At 38.6% G+C, this 20991-nt stretch overlaps 1 protein-coding gene across 1 annotated transcript in view; it reads left to right on the top strand.

The window, feature by feature from the left end:
• The window catches only part of GUCY1A2 (guanylate cyclase 1 soluble subunit alpha 2), a 282653-nt gene that overhangs the window by 51464 nt on the left and 210198 nt on the right, over positions 1 to 20991 (top strand). Inside the window, exon 4 of the mRNA XM_004585031.2 lies at positions 19379 to 20097. Within this exon, the coding sequence (XP_004585088.2) occupies positions 19379 to 20097 (719 nt within the window). The remainder of the gene's footprint in view (positions 1 to 19378; positions 20098 to 20991) is intronic.

A 20991-nucleotide genomic window follows, 5' to 3' on the forward strand; every position in this document is an offset into this window, starting at 1 on the left:
AATGTTCCCATTTTACAGATGAAGTGATGAAAACCCAATGTGTACCCTAAATTACTTAACTAACAAATAATTGAAATTGGATCTGACTACAACTTTTTCGAATATAGAAAAGCAACACAGCTGTTTTTGCCACATTGTTTTTTGCTTCTGAAAAATCAGTGGTAATATTTTCTACTAACTGGATTACCTGTTTCTTAAGCACACAAAAAATTCGGGGAAAAAACTATGCGTATAGTACCACATATCACTGGCCTGTATACTACCTTGGCCAAGTATGTGAATTTAAAAAAAAGTTCATGAACCTTTTTTGTCAATGTTAATTGTAGCTATGGAAGTAGGGAAATGCCAGTAAAAACCACAAGGAGATATCACCTCATTCTGGTCAGATTGGCAAGGTTTCAAAAGACACAGCATAACAGAGATGAGTGAGGATGTGGAGAAACAGAGGCACTTGCACACTGTCAGTGGTAATGAAAATTGGTTCAACCACTGTGGCAAAGAGTATGGAGAATTTTTACAAACCTCTAAATATTGCCGTGCATTCTAGTATAAGCCCAAAAGACAGGAATGCTTCGTTTCAAAATTCCTGGGCCATACCTGTAGACAATACATAAAACATGGAATCGGCCAAAGTGTCTGTCATCAGATGGATAAAGTTCTGTGTACACACAACACAAACACACGTACTCACACATACAATTGAATGTTATTCAGCTATATAAATGAATGAAATTGTACCATTTGTAACAGAATGGTTGCAACTAAAAAACAACATACTGACACGGAAAAATACACGTGTTCTTTCTTGTGTGTGAGAGCTGACATTTAAGAAATCAAAAAATAAAGTAAAAAAAAGAGGTTTTGTTGTATGTAGTATTCCTAAAAACATAGTTTTGCCAAACTGTTTCATACATTTGTCAAACTGATTGTTAAGAATGTTGCACTACTATAGATTTGATTACCGGTGATTATTTGGAAATTTACTTTACAGGAGTAAACTTTTCATTTTTCCACTTGATTTTTGTTTGTCGCCTTTCCCTATATATTTTTTGCATACCTAGGACCTTTTGAACTCTTTATTACTAGAGTGCCAACCTCTTAACTGCAATGCCTATTAAAGACATTTTCTCAAAAGTGCAGGTGAGAAGGAGGAACGTGAGAAGGGAAGGAGAGAACAGGAGGATAGCAGAGAGAAAGGGAAGTGAATACCATATTCTAAGAAGTGTAAATTATGAGCTTTATTGGACCTATTACAAGGTAAAAGAATAAAATTTAGAATAGATTTTCCCATTTTCATTAGCTCAAAACCTTGTTTTCTGTATCTTTTTCTATCTTCCACATGAGACTAGAATACTGCAAAGGTTTATTAGATCTCTAGGATATTTTCTGTGTCCTCAAGTTTGAAATTTTGACTGTACTTTGTGCTGATGAGGTTTTATTTTGATTTTTCTCCTTTGACACCCTTTTGACTTCTTGTATCAGAATATGTCTCTTTTAATATTTAAGAAACTGAAGTATTGCTTCATGTACTCAATGCTTTTTTCCTTTTCTCCTTCAGAAATATCTATATAAATATTTTGACATTTAATGGCATCCCACATTTTGTGTAGTCTTTATTTTTAAAAGTTCTTTTTATTTTATTTTTGCCTGATTGGTTTAGTTCATAAATTTTGTCCTCGGTCAGAATTTTTTTTCCCTCTACTGATTTGTTCTACTTTAAAGTCCTCAATTTTGTTTATTTCATGATTGAAGATTTCATCTCTACATATCTGTTCTTTCTTTATGAGTTCTATTTCCTAAGTGAGATTTTCATGCATCTCATTCATTGACTTCCTCATTTTAAAAATCTGTCTCTACTCCGGCATTGCATAGACTTTCCTTACGGTGAGGATTCGGAGTTCTGTTTCTGGCATTTCATAGATTCCTTTGGATCAGGATGTGATTCTGGAGAAGTAATAGGTGCTTTTGGGGGCCGCACACTATCCTGGTTCTCCCTGTCTGCTGTGTCTCTATGTTGATGTCTGCACGTCTGGTATAACCAGCATCTATTCTTCATAGTGCAGATGTGTTGGGAAAAAACCTTATGGTGTAGATGGGATGCATAGATTGTTGCTTTAGCTTTGGTTTTAAGGTAAGAGCAGAAGTGTAGTCTCTGAGTGAGTGATTTGGCTTTAATTAATGTCAGTTGTGACCATAGGTAACACAGGAGTCTAGTCTTGTTCAGTTTGAAAGATCAGAGTATGACTCTGAGGGGAATGCTGTTTTCCTAGGATATGTATCCTCAATCCACAGGGAATTTGGTGTTGGTCACCCTAGGGATTGGACACAGGGAGATAAATTGGCTGTCCATCTCCAATGTGTTGAGGGTAAGGTGGTTTTTTTTTAATACAGTTTTTTTCTATATTAGGGATTTATTTATTTTTATTGAAAAAGCAGACCAGATTTATGGAGTGAAGGAGAGGCAAAGTTATTCCATCTGCTGGTTTACTCCCCATATGGGGAGCTGACCCAATCTAAAGTTAGCAGCCAGGAGCTTCTTCCATGTCTCCCATGTGGGTTGAGGTTCTGAAGACTATGAGCCATCCTCTATTGCTTTCCAAGCCAATAAGCAGGGAGCTGAATGGGAAGCAGAACATCCAAGACATGCAGTGATGCCCACATGGGAACCCAGAACTTGCAAGGTGAAGATTTAGCCATTGACCCATATGTTGGGCCTGTGAGTAGAGTTTTTAATGGGCTGCTACTGGTGCTTTCCCCGAGAAGCTAAGGAGAACCCCGTCGTATCCCTTTCTCACTGCCAACTCCCATAGAGTGAATACGTATAACTTTGGGATTAATGCCCAAGAGAACTCCTACAGTTGTAAGATATAGAACATCTGTCCTCTCCCCAAGTTGTCCTTACTGACCCTGGTTACTCTTTGATAGCAGTGGGACAGACGTTTGACAGCAGAGTCCAGTGTTCTGTTTGGCTGTGGATATGGGTGAGGTGTGCAGGGGTGCAATATTGGCTTCTTTCTTGTAACCAAGACCAAGTTCAGTATCCAGTCAGCTACGCAGGCTGGAGGGAAAGGCAGCAAATTGAGTTCTTTCTTGGCTAAAGTTGATGGCAGTAAAATCTGGTTATTTTTCCTACCTTGGCTTGAGAAAATGCTGACTCCCAGCCTGCAACTGGCTGTAGAGAGCAGTAGGGGATGACTTGCTACAGCAGCCAACAGTATCTCTGTCCTCCATTCTTCCATCCTACAGCCTTTTATTTTAAAAAAATTAAATATTTATTTTTACTTGAAAAGGTTACAGAGAGAATGAGTAAGAAAGTGAGAAAGCGAGAGACTGGGAGAGATAACTTCCATGCACTGGATCACTCCCCAAATGGCTGTAAATAACAGAGCTGTTCAGGTCCAAAGCTGGCAACTGGGAACTTTTTCTGATTTGGTCATGTGGGAGCAAGACCCAAAGTACTGTTCTTGCTTTTCTGGGCCATAAGCAGGGGGTTGGATTGGAAGTGGAGCATCTAGGATTTGATCCAGTGCTCATCTGGGTTGTCTGTTGCTGGTGGAAGTTGACTTGCTACCCCACTGCACCAACCACAAAGTGCTCATTATTTTTTTACTTCTTCACTGAAAATTTTTTTTATCAATTAGAACCCTGAAACTGAGATCTTTCATTTGTTCTTTTCATATTCCAGGGCAGCTGTAATTAGTGTGCTTGCACTGTTTTCAGCCCTCCTCTGCCAGCTTATTGTATGTAGCATATTTCCTAGCTGTTTGTAGGGCTCTCTCTTCAACATAACTATTGATATGTAGTAGTCAGGTTGCAGCCCAAATTTGCAACCAGAGTATAAAGGCCAAATGCCTGGAAGTGTGTTTGTTTATCCAGGACATTTGCTGAAAGACAGGAAGACTCAGAAAGTATTCCAGAGGAAAGGAAACTTAAGACACATAATAAACACATATCTAGTATTTTATCCTGCTCAAAGCCCTAGAACAAAAATAATTTGATCTGTTGACTACATGATACAATTGTGTCAAAGTACTGAAATATTGAACACTAAAAATAATGTACTGAAATATTGAACACTAAAAATAATGTACTGAAATATTGAACACTAAAAATGTACTGAAATATTGAACACTAAAAATAATGTCTGCCTTATTCTTTAGTGTATGTGGAAAAAGAGGGAAAGAGTGTGCGTAGAACATGTATGAAAGAGAAAGAGTGCAGGAGAGTTATTTTCACTTTAAGGCAGAATTACAGATAATGAGAGAGCAAATATAGAGATCTTCCATCCACTGGCTTATGTCCCAAAAAGCTGCAGTGACTGGTGTTGGTCCAAAGTCATGAACCATGTGGATGAAGTGGCCAAAGCACTTGTGCCATCCTCCATTGCTTTCCCAGGCACTTGAGGCAGGGAGCTGAATTGTAAATGGAGCAGCAGGACTTGAACTAATGGCCATATGGGATTCCAGTATCACAGGGGCAGCTTTGTCTGCAATGCCATGGCACCTACCCAAAAAGGGTGCATTATTAACAAATTAGTGAATCTTGGTAAAGTAAAATGAGAGTTCTTTGATTCTTGAGACTTTCTTTAAAGCTTTAAGTCATTTTAAAATAAGAATTCCTAAAATTGCTGCCATTTTTATTAGGTTATTGCTTCAGTTACAAATGAACAAGCAACAACACAAGAGTAAACTAACAAAATAAGTTTTAGTGATTTTAAGAGCATGCAGTCTATTTTGTACAATAGCCAGTGCTGAAACGAGTAAACACCAGGAGCCAGGAACTCCACTTGGCTCTTTGGTTGGTGGGAGCCCAGATATTTGGGTCGACTTCTACTGGATCAGAAGTTTAGAGCATCCAGGACTCAAAGCAGGCACTCTGGTATTGGATATGGATTCTCTGAACAGTGGCTTAATCCGCAGTGCTACCCACTCTTTCATATTTTCTTGATATTATACTGAGTGACATCTATACCAGGACATATAACTTTCTTATAATCCTTTTACTATTATGTTATGAAAATTTTGGACATCCCAAATGCTATCCATGAATTGAAAAGACTCATCAATCATCGGTATAGTCTCCTCTGCAGGCTATGAGATCTTGATTGCTTTCCTGACATTTTAAACACCCAGAGTCAATTATTTTTCATAGCCTGTCATCAGCCATTAGATGATATTGCAGTGTGCTATAGAAGTGTTTCTATATTTAGTAGCAGTGCTGTCTGTATCTCTACATAGCCGTGTGTACAATTTGTTAAGTAGAATCTTCACTTGGAGTAGGACATCACACCAAGTAGGTGTTTAGTGTCGACACTGAGCTAATGGGTCTGTAAAATGAACTATTTAGAAGATGATGAAAAATGTTCTGACTGTATGGTTAAAATTATTAGCACTGCTCAGTCCTTGCAGTTAATGAAAGGTTACAGCATTCAGCAAAAGCTGGATATTCATTTTGTCCTGGACAAAGAAATACTGCGAATCATGCCTGTTTCTGATATATATTAATATTTTAATTGCTGTGTAGAAATCATTGGGTTTAAATAAGTTTTTAATTTTTATGCTTGATTTCTTGATTCTTAAATAAAAACCATTAGGCAGATAGATGTCATCTCGAGTCTTGTAAGGTCTCCTTAACTCCTTCCCCTGGCTCATCTGTGTGTGTCCACTCGCACGCTTACTTTCATGTGATCTTGGAAAATCCTCATCCTCTGAGAAGAAAAATTTAAATTAAGGGATGGATGTAGCCCTGGTAGTAGGAGACAAACATCCAGATAACCATGAAACTGTGCCAGTTCACATCTTAGTACATTTGTTAGGCAACGAAGAAGGGTTTTTGAATGTAGTAAATCCTGGTGTTATTTCACAGGAACTTGGATGCAGTTGGATTCATTTCTGCCTTCTTGATCTGTGCACTTCTGTAGTTCTAAGCAGTGATACATGGTGTCAGTAATCATCTTGAGCATCACACAGGTTCAAAGAAAGCTTACCAACTGGTTGTTTAAACAAATTGCTGACGTTGAAAGAGCTCCCCCTAGAATAGGATTACTTCTGTCATGAGACTAAACAGATCTTCAGATTTCTGTTTTTTCTTAGGCACCCAGTCCAATCATTCCATTGTTAGTGGGATAGAAAGAAATAGACTTTGTTGACCTTAGACATCCTTCTGGAAGCTTAAGAGGAAATAGCAGTAACATTCTGGCAAGGCTGGTAAAGGGCTAAGAAGAGAAAAGCCAGCTTGCTTTTCCTCTTTTGATTGTGACTCTTCTGCATCATGATAAAGCAGCATTTTGGAAGAGTCTGACATCTTTTATGGCGTGTGAATTCAGGATCTTACAGCTTTGTGATATCTTTTTCCTGTCAAGTACTGGATTCACTTGACCTTTTGTTTAATGAATTTTTGTTTGCTCTCAAATCTTAAGAAGAATCTTTCGTATAATCTTTTGCTTTGTTTAGGAGTTAAGAGTGTTGAGGGAATAATACATGTTTATGGGAATAAAAGAAACCCTTCAAATTTAGTCATTTTTGTTTTATATCTCTTTTGGGTCAGAAAGCTTGATGCCTGTTACTGAGGAGCATTTAAGAATGCACCGCATCTTTGATGCTGTCCCCTTCCTCTGTCACATTTTCTACCGTGTCTGACACTTTACTCTCTCCAGAAAGTGGACTGCCACTCTCCTTTGGCTTTTTCAGGGGAGGAAATGTAAGTGACAGATACAGGTTGGAATCGGCCAGATATGCTCAGGAGATACTGATTTGAGAATTTTTTCTTGTCAGGGCATTGTGAGAAATGAGAACAGTGAGTGATTTCCTGACACCGTGCTTAAAGATTTACCAGTACGTCTTACCAGATATACCATACATAGTTTAATATCCTTCTTCCTGCATCATCTGCCCTTAAGTTTTGGGGTTGGATTTCATTAACATCTTTCTGTCTCTGACATTGTCTTCTGTGAATCTATCATTCTGTCCTGTTGAGATAATTACATATTTGGTTACTACTGACCGAGAATGTTTCCCTGTAGTTACATTTGTGCTAGCTTCTGCATGAAGAAGCATCTGACCCACCCACACCTGCTATCAGTGTAATTACAACCACCACTTTTGTTTTGGAAGGGAAACGGTGTAAGACCTTAAACCAAAAGCTGTCTGCATCTGGTTCATGTATTCTGTGTATCTAGATTTTCTCCATTGCTCTGTTCATGAGCCCCTTTCAATTCAGGTAAAACTTATTTTTTTATTACAAAGTTAGATATACAGAGAGGAGGAGAGACAGAGGGGAAGATCTTCCATCCAATGATTCACTCCTCAAGTGAGCCGCAACGGCCAGTGCTGCGCCGATTCGAAGCCGGGAACCTGGATCCTCTTCTGGGTCTCCCACGCAGGTGCAGTGTCCCAAAGCCTTGGGCCGTCCTCGACCGCTCTCCCAGGCCACAAGCAGAGAGCTGGATGGAAAGTGGAGCTGCCGGGATTAGAACCGGTGCCCATATGGGATCCCAGGGCATTCAAGGTGAGGACTTTAGCCGCTAGGCCATGCCGCCGGGCCCAAATTCAGGTAAAACTTAAAGCAACCTTTATATTAGTTACATAACAAATAATTTTTGTATACTGCTTATTGGCATTTGCATTAGTATTTATTTACCCAATCATGAACAGCAGCATTCTGTAGAAGCTGAGGTACCACCTGATTCTCCTGTTCCCTTTGAGCCTCTCAAACATCCTATTCTGAGATCAGGTTCACTTTTCAATTCCTGAATTTTCTGGTGGTACTATAAAGATTTGTGTTTTGGGTGCCTCAATCTATAAAGCCTTAATATTAACAGTACTGAAATGTACATATCTTAGCAGTGGCTTCCACTTCAAATTTGAAAAAGAAATCCTTTGAAGCAAAAAGAAACATTAAATAATAGCAGGATGTTGTTTACTGGATGTTATTCATAATGACAAATATTGACAATAACCAATCATCCAACTGTAAAGACATGAACATCAAAGTGTGATGATGCTGCTTAGAAGAATGTAGTGTGTTGTTCAAAGGGGAATGATGTGTCCAAATTATTTTTGCAGAATGGGAAAATGTGCATGATGTTTAACAGCTCTGGTTCATCAGGAAGTCTGTTAGGCAGTAGCCTTAGGATCAGTGATTGAACCAGGTAAATCCCTCTGGGCTTGAAGGTCCTGGATTCATCTCTGTGGTTCCAACTCTGCTCTTTGACTCAGCTTTATTATAGTAACTTAGCATTTGTTTGCAGTTGGATGATTTCACCAGCCTGGCTGTGAGCACTTGGAGAAAGTAGGTGGGGAAGAGAGAAAGACCAAACTGTCATGCTGATGCCATCCTAACACAGGGCTTAGCTGATCTCTGCAGAATTGAAGGAAGGTGGGGTCGATATGTTCCAGCTCTTCTCCTCTCCAGTTAATTGACTTTGTATGCAGGCTGCACTGAGGCAGGATACATATCTTGAGTCAGGCAGCTTTCTTCAGCTATAGGCAATCCTAGAGTAAGAATCTCAGCTGAGAGTCAACAGCTACAAACATTCCCAGGATCTGTTAGCGATGAACTACTACATGAAAAGAAAAAAGTCAAACACTAAGTGTTTGTCTACATGATAAACCTTCTGAACTCAACTGTGTAAAATATTTGCAGATATATACAAAAGCAGGAAGGCAGCACAGAGAAAATGGAAACAGCTGTATTATAACACTAAAAGAATTCATGAGAAAATAACCCTTTCACCAGCAAAGCCAAAAGGATTTGTTTCCTTCACAATAATGGAGAAATTAAGGATAGTGTCTCCTCCAATTTTCAAAGTTGGCCAGTATTGTTAATTCTTGCATGTCAAAGCCTTTCCCTTGTATTCTATTCGTGTACTACAACAGTGTGACAGGACATAGTTCAGTGTTCCTCACATCTACCTTGAGATTGTAATAAAAATGGAGACTTGGCTTCCTTGAGATGTTAACTTCAATCATTTCTGGGATTGTTTACATATGATGTCAAAAGAAAATGGTTGTGATTCCAATCTTTATTCCATTGACACACATTTTAATTAAGACATTGCTTCCTTATGCAGCCCATTACCTCACATGTGTGTGATCCAAAAGAAATTGGGCATGAATGTGGGGACACAGACCAAAGACATCAAGTACAGCACTAGGATAGCTGTTTTGAATGTTGCCTTCCGGCTAGGGAGAGTGAATATGGATATCTATTTTTCCACATTAGAGCATATATACAAAAGACTATAGAACTGGCGTGAAAATTGTGAGCATAATCTCCTCTTATCTGAAATAGGCTGTTACCTCTCTCCTGCTTTCTTGTTTCCTTCCAGAGCATAATTCATAAAGTCTTTCCAAATCACACATGCTGGGTTTGTTTTTTTTGTCATGCGCCCTTGCTTTTTATATCTCTTTTAAACAGTTCTTTAGTGCTGTCTTTAATGCATTTTGAATTAGTTCTTTGAAAATATAAGATGAGAAGACAGACAAGAACACAAGAGCTATTTTCAGATGCTTTAGAGGACTTTTCTGAAATCAGATATTTTTGTTCAAATCACTTAGGGGAAAGTGTAGGAGAACTAGTGGTCTAAAGAAAGAATGAACTTTGTAAATATTTGAGATATTTGGTAATTAAAATGTATCTATTTAAAACACAGAACGTCAGAGAGAGAGGGTCTTTCCATCGTAGGAGGAGCTGGGCCTTGAGCTGCCACTTCAGTCTAGCATGTACCATCCAACTGCACCTAGATATTGGCTCCCAGATACTCAGTACTGGAAGAGCAAGCTTCATAAGCTGTCCAAGGCTAGCGGCATTAAAGAGGTGAAATGATTCTGAAGGATTGGACACTATATTTTGAGGGAGGTTGGATTGGGTTAGCCATGAATTTTCAGTGTACTTTGTAGCTTCATTTGTCAATGATATGCAAATGGAATATTCACAAATTACCATTTAAACAGTATATACCCAATCACATGCTGTTACCTTCTGGAAATAGAAAAGGATTAGAATCACTTGTTTTGGAGTATAGTAAAAATGCAATCCTACAGCCTGGGCACATGATAATACTCATTTCAGTTGCACTTAAAACCTGATGCTATTTAGCTAATGAAATATATAGGTAGGCCTTTGGCCAAATATTATTACCTAATTCAGTAGGGAAAGTGTAAAAACTCTCTTGCTCTCATCATTTTGGTGCTTTACCACAACACACCTTTTATTCAAAATTAATCCTCTCTGCACAAATTGGACAAGCGGTATATGTCCCAAGACTTGAGCAGTTGAGGATGGTAAGTCACAATTCAGTGAGTTTAAGAAGCATAACAGAGGCATTAGCAGTAATTAACAGCTCTGAGTTAGTGCTCTGACGCTCCACCCTCCTGCTTTTGCTGTGGCCTCTGGTTTCAGCAAGGGCAGTCAGCAGCAACTGATGTCCAGTTCTCTGTGTTTGCATAGCATTCCACTTTTCCAAAAATCTTTTAAACCAACATGTAAAAGAGTAGTAAAAGGTGTGCATGTGACAAATGGTGATAACTCCTTTTCAGGACCTCTGTACAGAGTTCCTTTAGCCTGGTATTCTCTCTGCTCCTTGTTTGTGTGCTTAGAGGTGCTGCATTTTTAAAAGAAAGCTTTCTTTGATCCAGTAGATTTGATTCCTGTTAATTCTTTTAAAACATTCTGCTCCTTAATCATTGTCCTGTGTACATATTCCTACAGTTGTTGAATTGTATTTGTAATTGGTTATGCATTCTGTCATATAAAAGATACATAGATGTGGTTCCTTTTATTGAAATGAAGGAATAGATAAAAAATATGAAACAAGGTAGAAACTTTATTTTTAAAGAGATTAGTTATGGTTGAGGGTTGAGTACTCCAGCAGTTACTGTGTGATTAAATGCTGGGAAGGGACAAATCACAAGGCACTTTGAAAGCCTTGAAAAGTAAGGGGCATCTGTTTCAATCTTGGAAACACAAGGAAAGCATGCTGGTAGAATTTAGATGTGATGATCACTAGTTGTCTGTCACCCTTATTTTGCCTATGTGGAGAACAGAATTTTAGTTAAAATAGAACGAAACAGAAAAGCAACATATGCAGAAGTCTGTAAACCAATGAGATTATTGAACATTTCAAGGAAGCTCCAAGTGATTCTTAATGTCTGAATCAAACCCTTCTGAGATTGAACTTTATTCTGAAGTTAGTGGATATTCACTAGAGGACTACAAGCAGAGAAATTGATAAGATTTATGAGTAACAAGGAGTATACAGAGAATGGGTTAGATATTGGGAGAAAGCAGAAATGTTACTTAGGTGGTGAAGAAATAATCATAGCGCCATTAAACTAGTGTCATTTAGGGCACAGTGCTCAAGAGAATTTCAGGGAGTACACCTCATGCACTTGGGCCCAACATGATGGCTCAATGGCTAAATCCTTTCTTTGCAACCACCAGGATACGATATGGGTGCTAGTTCACATCCCGGCTGCTCCAGTTTCCATCCAGCTCCCTGTTTCTGGTCTGGGACAGCAGTGGAGGTTGGCCCAAAGCTTTGGGACCCTGCACCTACATGGAAGAACAGTAGAAGCTCTTGGCTTTGGATCAGCTCAGCTCTGACTGTTGTGGCCATTTGGAGAGTGAACCACTAAATGGAAGATCTTTCTCTCTGTCTCTTCTCTCTCTAAATCTGATCTGCCTTTTCAGTGAAAATCTTTATGGGAAAGGCAGATACACAGAGTGCCATGATATATGCTTATTATAGCCCCCATATGCACAAGGGCAGAATATGTATACGTACACACACATACATCAGAGTTTGTGTTTTTGTACTTGTTTGTTTCATTTCTTATTCATGTATTTTTCCATTTTCTCTTACCCAGGTTTGCTTATTCTTTGGTTTTGATTTGTTTGTTGTTAAAGTGTTTTGTCAGTTGTATTTCTTTGCTTTTAGTGAATGATTCTGTCTGTTAACATTGCCTGGGTTATAAACACTAACATTTCAGTTTTCCCAGAGTCCTCCTTTGCTTTCTTTTCTAGGGTTGCAGATGAGAATGGTTTCTTCAAAAAAAAAATGTTTAAAAGGCATGAAAACAGAAATAGTGAGGGAAAGACACAGGAGCTGTGAGACTGACAGGGATTCATCATCCATTAGTACGTTTTCCAAATGCTCTGGTTGTGCTGGGCAGTGGCAGTAGCCAGGAACCAGGCACTAAATCTGGGTCTTCCCCTGGGATTCCTGCACGACTGGGACCCAAGTATTTGAACTGTCCTCTCTTGTCTCTGGGTGCACATAAGCAGAAAGCTGGATATAGGCGGAGAAGCATGCCTTGAACTCGGGAGTTCTGGTATGGCGTGTGGGCTTCCCCAGTGGCATCTTAAACACTAGGCCAGATACTCCTGGAATATTGTATTTCCAAAGTGTAATCTGTGTTTCAGTGAATTGATGGAAGTCTTACAATCTTACTAAAATATTTGTGTTTCTATAAAGATAAATGATCTTTATCATTTATCTATAAAGATAATGAATCTATAAAGATTTTATTTATAAAGATTCTATAAAGATAATGATCTTCTAAATTGGTTGGATTCTTTATACAGTTTGGATATGAAGCTTAAGTATGCTTCATTTGCATCACCTAGAAGTTATATTGGTGAATTTCAAACCTCTAATAAAAAAATAGGGAACGTCTCTAGCTCATAGTAGTGGTTGATGGTTGTTTAGCTGCATGTTTAGAATTTAAGTAACTTGCAGGTTTACTTCTTGCTTTGACATTTTCTCATATTAGTGTTGACTGCGTTGACTGGTGCCCCTGCATTTGGAATAGTGCCCAGAGCTGAAAAGACCCTAATTTCCCCCCTGTTTTTATAGAGCTTCCTGCAGTGGATCCATGATCTTACTGTTGTATTTCTGTTTGCTCACCTGGTTCTTGATGAAGGCAAGAACCAAGCACAGAGGTCGTATTGTTTATGGGTTTGTAAAATACCTAGTTTTAGCCATCAGGTATTATTGATTCCACTGAAAAGTAATACATCTTTCTTTGCCTGTCCCATATCCCTCGTCCCATTATTCTCACATGTCTTCCTTGACGCTTTCACTGAAATTGTTCTGTCAAAGTTCCCTCAAGGTCTGACAAATCCAAATTGATAACTTTTCGGTCAGTGTTTTATTTGACCTTGTTGAGACATTTGAGAACTGTTGACTGCTCCTTTATATTGTCTTTGATGCTACGTCAATTTACTCAGCATCCAGGTAATATTTATTGGACGACATGGAATACAATTATGTCAATGAGTAAGACGTGTGTTTTTCTTCATGCAGAGATTTTGCTTGTTTGATTCTCTGATTATTGTACAAGACTTGATCTTAGACTTCACTTTGAGATGGAACTATGCCACCTACAGTTGTCTAAACTTGAGAGTATTTAACATTGCTCACTTGTAAATGAGCACGATTAAAAATACGTACACAGGAGTCTTTAAAAGGATTAAATCATTATACTTTTTGGCACTCTTTTCCGTTCATATTGCCATTAACTAAATATGTCTTCTTCAAACACATTGCAGCATCTTTCTAGTGTTCTTTTTGACTCTGGCCTTGGCAAGTTCAAATCCACTTCTGTAAAATTCACAGCTCACCTCCATACCTGCTTCCAGTCCTTGCATATTTAGTACTTGTTTTTTTCTGTTTTCCCTGACCTCACTGGGGTTTCTACTTTCCTGCTTTGTGAGTTCCATTGCAGTTAATCTCGTCTAGCCTCTTTGTTTTTGAAGAGGTGAATTAACAACAATCTAGCATTTTTTTAAACTTACCCTTTGTGTGTGTGTGTGTGTGTGTGTGTGTGTCTTAGGACATTTATTCCAGTGGGGCAGGAACGGGGGTGGGGGTGGTTGTGGAGAATAGCAGGGAAGAGGGGAAGGGTAGGGGAAGACAGAAGGAGGAGAGAGAGCCACACCTGGGGGCCTTTTTGTCTGCAAGGTGTGAGGGGCGGGGATTGGGAGGGATTGATGCAGGCCCCAGAGGATTGGTGCCTGCAGGTGAATGCCTAGGGATGATTGGTGAGTGGGTGGGGTTGGGGAAGGGGCTGGAAGATTGGGTGGAATTCTGAGGTGGAATGCCGGGTTACATCTGATTGGTGGATGGCTAGACCAGTGCGAATTTTGTGAGCTGTGAGGAAGAAGAAATGGCACTGGGTCCAGGGTGGGATATTTGAATAACTCCTTACATTCCTCCCTTTGGTTATATATAAAGGAAGATGGGCATTATTCTCTATGGCCTCTTGGAGCTGTTTTCTCTTGGCGGTGTTTGCAGCCTGGTGGGAGGAATGGGAGATGGAGCGACGCTTCTAGTCCTGCAAAAGAAACTGGTTAATGGTTTGATTAATTTTTTTTTTTTTTACTTTTCAGTGGATGGGAATGGAGGGAAGGGTTATTACGTGTCCTTTTGAAAAGGTGGCTTGAGTTCATTTTCTGTTAACCAGGTCTTCTTGTACTCGATTCTTCATTACTCCTGAATGGTCAACGTAGACAAGGTAGCTTCACCAGGAACCAGAGACCCTGGCTGCCAATCATCCTATTTAACTCCTCACATTTCCAAACAGAGGAGTGAACAGGGATAAAGGGACGGCAACTGCTCTAGCTTCTTCGAACTGAAAGGGGGCGTTGTTGAGTAACTGCAGCAGTAGGGGGCTCTAGAGGTTCCTGGTAGACGGTAGAAGTCATCAGATGTCTGAAGTACTGCCTGGCACTTGAAGGTTTTTCTTTGTTGAAGTCTAGATAACAAAACACATCATAATTTATAATCTCTCCCAACCTAGCAGGTCATGAGTTCAGTTAGAAACCCAGTTGGAATACTTGTGCTTTCAAGCTTAGATATAAAAGAATTGTCAGGTTTCAACCTTTGCCAGAGTAAACATTACATTAGATTAAAACAATGGACTAGATTTATATCAGTTTAACTTAACTACTTCAAGTCCCAAATTTTGGAACATACCCAACGAATGCAATGCAACACATGAAACCTTTTGGGTTGTATGAAATTGTTGTCTGAAACAAAGGATTAGTGTGTGACATCAGAATATAAACCCATCATTGGACAGGTAAATGCAAGCTGACTTCTTGACTAACCTTAACAATTATTGCATTTGAAGTTTGAAAATGTTATAATAATTTTGAATCTAGCTAGGAAGCAGGCAAGTACTAATTTTCTAAAAAATTATACTTTACCAATCATTGCAAGTCCCAAGAGTTTCAGGAAGACATTTAGCCTAGAACATAAAACACAGCACTCGAAACATTCTGTTATAAGACCTACTAGTCACATTGTAGATGGCACAAGATTTAAACTAGTTTTCATATACAATAACCCAGCAGTTTATAGTATTCCAACAAGATTTTACTTTATACACTTTAAGGCAGAGGCAAGCAATCTGTTAATTTATAGACTAACAAGCCATGTACTGGCAATTGAAGAACACAGGGATCTTAAGTAGATGAGCTGAGAAATCCTGGCAAATCATGAGCAAGACATGAAATCTGCCTTAGGGCAGTGAGGGTATCCTACCTCCGTGAAGTCTAGCAAAAACTGAAGAGGGAGATGGCAAACATGCCTGTCAGGAGTCTGGTCCTTGATGCAGTTACAGACTAACTTTTCCCTAGAAAAGCTTCTTTTCTGAGCTTCTAGATTAGTCTGTTACCTAAGCTGATTTGGGGCTCCTGATGGTCATTGTAAGAGAGGGAAGACGCCAAAGCTAGCTAGGACAGAGAAGGCAGTGTCCAGATGGAAGCTTACAGTTTTCCCTTCCACTGTGAGAACCACCCGGGGCTCTTGGGTGCTGTTCTGAGGTGTCACCAGAGTCTATGGATGGCCTTGAGCCTGTGGAGGTTCCTGGGCTGCTTCCATCCCATGTGGAAGATCCAATGGGAAATGATTGACCTGAGGTACTTGGCCTTCAGGGGTAGTCATATCTCCAATGACTTCTTTGGTAGTTGGGACATGGCCCTAGGTGTCCTTTCTTATGATCCTTGGTGAAGTGTCCGTTGCTTCTGCAATGAAGAGCATTTGGGAGTCCTCGAGGGGTCTCACTGGAAACAGGAGCACACACCTCTCTCATCCTGCTCTGCCATGGGATCCCCTCCTGGTCTCTGAGGTAAAAGACCATGGTGAGCCGTTTAAAACTTACCCATTTTTTTAAAAATAAATTTGCCTCTTGAGAAAATGCATTCTTAAGATTGAAATGTGAAGTTGTCACAGCACTTTGTGATAAGAGATGAGCATTGTCTATGTTTCAATTGGCTTACTGTAAGTAGGGGGTTTGTGTTAATTGTAGTTAGAACCTTGGGAGTCACAACTGTGTTGACTATCTTATCTACTTATCTATGCTTTCTGAATTTTGAAATCAGGTTTAAAATGGAAGTCTTGCTGATTGTTATGTAATAGATACAGAGGTTGAAATAATTTACATCAATTTTAATTTTTAAAATTTTAGTAAGTGTTCTCTTACAGTTTAGTAATTCAGATTAAAATATTAATTGAATATTGTGATTTACATGGAACTATTATGTGCAATATTTGGGTTTAACATTTAAAACTTAAGATTTTCTTTATTTTTAAAAAAGCAAATCTAGCATACGGATATGCCTTAATGGCATGATTCTAAACCGATGACTATTGTACCTTACAGAGGAGCTTCCCAAAGGAGTAAGGATTTCTAGGTGGTAAACTGCTGTGTTCATAGTTTTTATTTTGTTGTTTGTAGTGAGTTTACTGCCTGTTAAGTTTCTGGGTGATTCTTTGGGATTGTGTCCTTAGAAACAGAACATATGCTTGTATCTAAGTATAAAAGCACTTTCAGCGTTATGGGAAATTCAAATTAGAAGTGATTTCTCTTCCCCTCTTCTGTACCAATGCACTTAACTATCAGAATGCAATTCTTCTAAGCTTTAGGATCAACCAATGCAATATTTTCAGAGACACATGTTATATTGTAATTCAGGAAGTGCATTCAGATAAAAGGAACCTTTATCTATTCCGTATTTAATCTTAATAAGAATTTTACAATAAGCTTTCAACAAAAGTTCATTTAATATACATATCAGTTTGTGTTAGAATATTTTGGTTATAGAATGGTGATGAAGATGTAAGGATTTGTCATAGAAAGTTTTTAAAAAAATCACTTGTTTGGAAGGCAGAGTTTTAGTGACAGAAGGAAATAGATTTTTCATTTGCTCATTCCTTCCCTAAGTGACCGCAATGGCTGCAGCTGGTCTGGTTGAAAGCTAGGAGCCAGAAGCTTCTTCTGGGTCTCCCATCTAGGTACAGGGGTACAAGTACTTTAGGCCATCCTCTACTGCTTTCCGAGTCCACAGGCAGTGAGCTGGATAGGAAGTGGAGCAGCTTGGACAATGCACATATGGGATGCCTGTGCCAACGTGATGGCCTTACCCACAATTCTACAATTCAGGTTGCAGAAAAAAATTTAATACAAGAAATGAGAATGAGTTTTCAGAGTAATCAAGCAAGGATAGTTTGGTTTGATAAACTAAAAAGGATGAGATTTTGGAGGAAGAGATGATCAATAGTGTTGATAAGTGTTAAACACAAAAAGATTAGATAAGGATCTAAGCATTTATATTAGCTTAATTATTAAGGCAGTGTCAACAGAGCAATCAGAACAGGAGCCAAAGTGAATATCATCCATCATGGTTTCTCTCCTTCATACCTGAGAACCAGTTAAATGCTATTATTATCAATGTTGAATGGCATTATTCTTAGTAATCACAGTATATATTAAGAGCAGTCTTGTAAAAAGCCAATGTGAAATAAGTAGTGACATTTTTACTTTAACAATGATTGATTTTACATGTGGGACATTGCATTTTTTTTAAACTAAAACTAACGTGAAGTGCCTTTTGATAAAGGAACTCTCACTCTGTTTTCATTTCACCTTGAATTTAATAACTTCTTTGTCAAACTGATCTTTTTACTTGGCTATTACACTTTTTAGACTCAATAATTTCTTAAAACACTTGTTGTGCTTTGACTATGTTAAACATAACATTGTTGACTGATCTGTTGCTTCTCTTATGGTTGGAAGAGACACTGACAGAGTGATTAAAGGGATAGCAAATCAAACTGTAGACATCCCAGATTCCAACAGTCTGTCCTTTCCCTAATCCTTTTTGGAACAGACCAGAAAATCTGCATACACAAGAATATCATTTCAAACAACATAAAATGAAAAAATAACACAGTGACTTTACGGCCAAGCTGACTTTAGGATGCAGACTCAACTGTTTCACGTTAAACTCCACTTCAGGAAACAAATGCCTTCCATGTATTTCTTCAGATTGCCCTCAGTAGTGATTTTCACTACATCACATATGATCTTGCCTCTCAGTATGCTAACATGTGTGCATTTATATATTTTTTCCATTTTAATTTCAGTTCTGTAAGCTTGAGTTCCTTTTGCTGGGGCATCTTGTACTGAATATGTACAGAGAAAACAAAGACCTATCTGGTCAGATTCCTGCTCCATTCCTGGCTGCCTTCACTTTTGTGGATGAAGGATTGCAAATTATCACCAAGTTGCTGAACACACTATTTCTTATTCTGTCTTCCTCTGTCTCCCTGAGATCTTGTATACCTGACTTATCCTGAGATTATCAATAAGCCATTTGTTTCCACTTGATCATGTTGATGGATTTCTCCATATTCGTTCTCTGGTTGAAATTTTATGATGAAAAAAAAGCATTTTGATTAGAAGTATGATGGTACTGTGGAGGATGTGTGGAGACAATAAACAGACAACTCCAGTGTTCTGTGGAGGCTGAGGAAAACAATAAGGTTTTTGTTAGTTCTGATATGTGGATTAAAAAGTTATGAAGGAAAAGCTCATGTTCTGGCAGGTAAGGGGAAAGAAGGGATAAACAGACAGAGGCCAGAGGAGTTTTAGGCAGTGAACCAACTCCGTGTGGTATTACAATGGAAGATACCTTAGCTTCCATAGAATATGCAACATAGAGCGTGAACTGTAGTGGAATTATGAACTTTAGTTGACACTGCAGAAGCTTTGCATGTGTGGAGCAGGGAATATATGAAGAGTATCTACCTTCGGTTCAGTTTTGCCATAAATGTAAAACTGCTCTAAAAAATAGAGATTATTTATGAACAAACACTTGAACATATTCACTCTCATTAGCATTTTAGTCACACTCAGAGGATGAGTTTAAAGTGGATAAAGTGAATGAATTAGTCTGTTGGGGATTTTGTGTGCCTAAGGGAAGTACCTTCTTGCTTCCCTCACTGTCCACTCTTTGGGTAAGCATTCAACAACCTGTAAGTTCAATTGTTTGTATTCTGATTCACTAACATTTGTTTCCTATTTATCTCTAGGTTTGAAGTTTGAGGAAATTCAAGAAAGATTTGGTGAGGAGTTCTTTAATATATGCTTTGATGAGAATGAAAGAGTCCTTCGAGCTGTAGGTGGCACATTGCAGGACTTTTTCAATGGCTTTGATGCTTTATTGGAACACATTAGAACTTCTTTTGGAAAACAGGCAACTCTGGAGTCACCATCTTTCCTATGCAAAGAGCTCCCTGAAGGTACTTTAATGCTCCACTACTTCCATCCTCACCACATTGTGGGCTTGGCAATGCTCGGAATGATTAAGGCTGCAGGAAAGAAGATCTACTGCCTTGACTTGGAAGTGGAACAGGTTGCAAATGAGAAGCTGGGCTCTGAGGGTTCAAACCCAGGCAATTGTAGCTGTCTTACTTTCCTTATCAAAGAATGTGAAAACACTAATGTCACAAAGAATCTTCTACAAGGACCTTCCCAGGTTCCTACAGATCTCAGAATTAGCATCAACACCTTCTGCAGAGCCTTCCCCTTCCATCTGATGTTTGACCCCAACATGTCAGTCCTTCAGCTGGGTGAAGGCCTAAGGAAGCAACTCCGATGTGACACTCACAAAGTGCTCAAGTTTGAGGACTGCTTCGAAATTGTTTCCCCAAAGGTTAATGCCACCTTCGAGAGGTTCCTGTTGCGGCTGTCCACCCCATTCGTGATTAGGACCAAGCCTGAGGCTTCTGGTACTGAAAATAAAGACAAGGTAAGAGGCCGTGGGTTTGATATGAATGATGGAAACTAGAAGAATGAATAAATGTTTTAGTAAATTACATGCTGCTTATCCTTGTAATTATTTAGGCAAGAGAGCTTAAAGTGCCATTTAGAAGATTACTGGTCCCTGGATGTATGTAAAAAGATTTGGCTCGGTTCCCAGTCATTTTGCATAGTGTCTGCCCCATCCATTAATTTATTTCAGCGTATCAAAAGAAGACATTTATTAATACCATCTATTGCAATTAGAAAAATGATGGGGCTCGTTTAAAATATGATGCCATCAACTCATGAATATTTTATGTGATTGAAGTCAGAGAAATAGTAAGATTGATTTCTGCACTGTGAGACTTCCTCTTTTTTAAATGCAGGTAAAAAGCTTGTTACATTGGAATATGTCCTCTGCTGAATTTTGTCTTAGGAGCAGCTGGTTTATGTCTTTTGTGTTAAAATGCAGAGTAATATGTTCCTCAAAGTTGATAAGTTAATCAGTGATCTCAAGACTACACATCCAATTAAATTTTAGTGTTGAAATAGGGACTCATTCCTTTAGAACATTTTTAGTCTTTTATAGCATATAATGAATGCTAGATATCATTATTGTGAATTTCTTGAATCCTTTTGGAGAAAGTCTAGATTATGAATTATACGCAAGTCACCAAAAATATACCAAAAAAAAATCTTAGAATAGTTGGTTTTAAACATTCTATCCTCCAAGAAACATTTTTAAGTCAGCATAAAATAATAAAATGTAAAGAAAAACAGCCAGTAATTTTTTTATAATAGACTTTACTGTTTTCATTTTAATCATTTAATTTCCAGGACAAATATTCATTCAATTTTCAAAAGAACCCTTTCTAAACATGTTCCTTACCAGAGTAAATAA

Source organism: Ochotona princeps, chromosome 4, assembly GCF_030435755.1.
Source record: "Ochotona princeps isolate mOchPri1 chromosome 4, mOchPri1.hap1, whole genome shotgun sequence".
NCBI classification, from domain to species: domain Eukaryota; kingdom Metazoa; phylum Chordata; class Mammalia; order Lagomorpha; family Ochotonidae; genus Ochotona; species Ochotona princeps.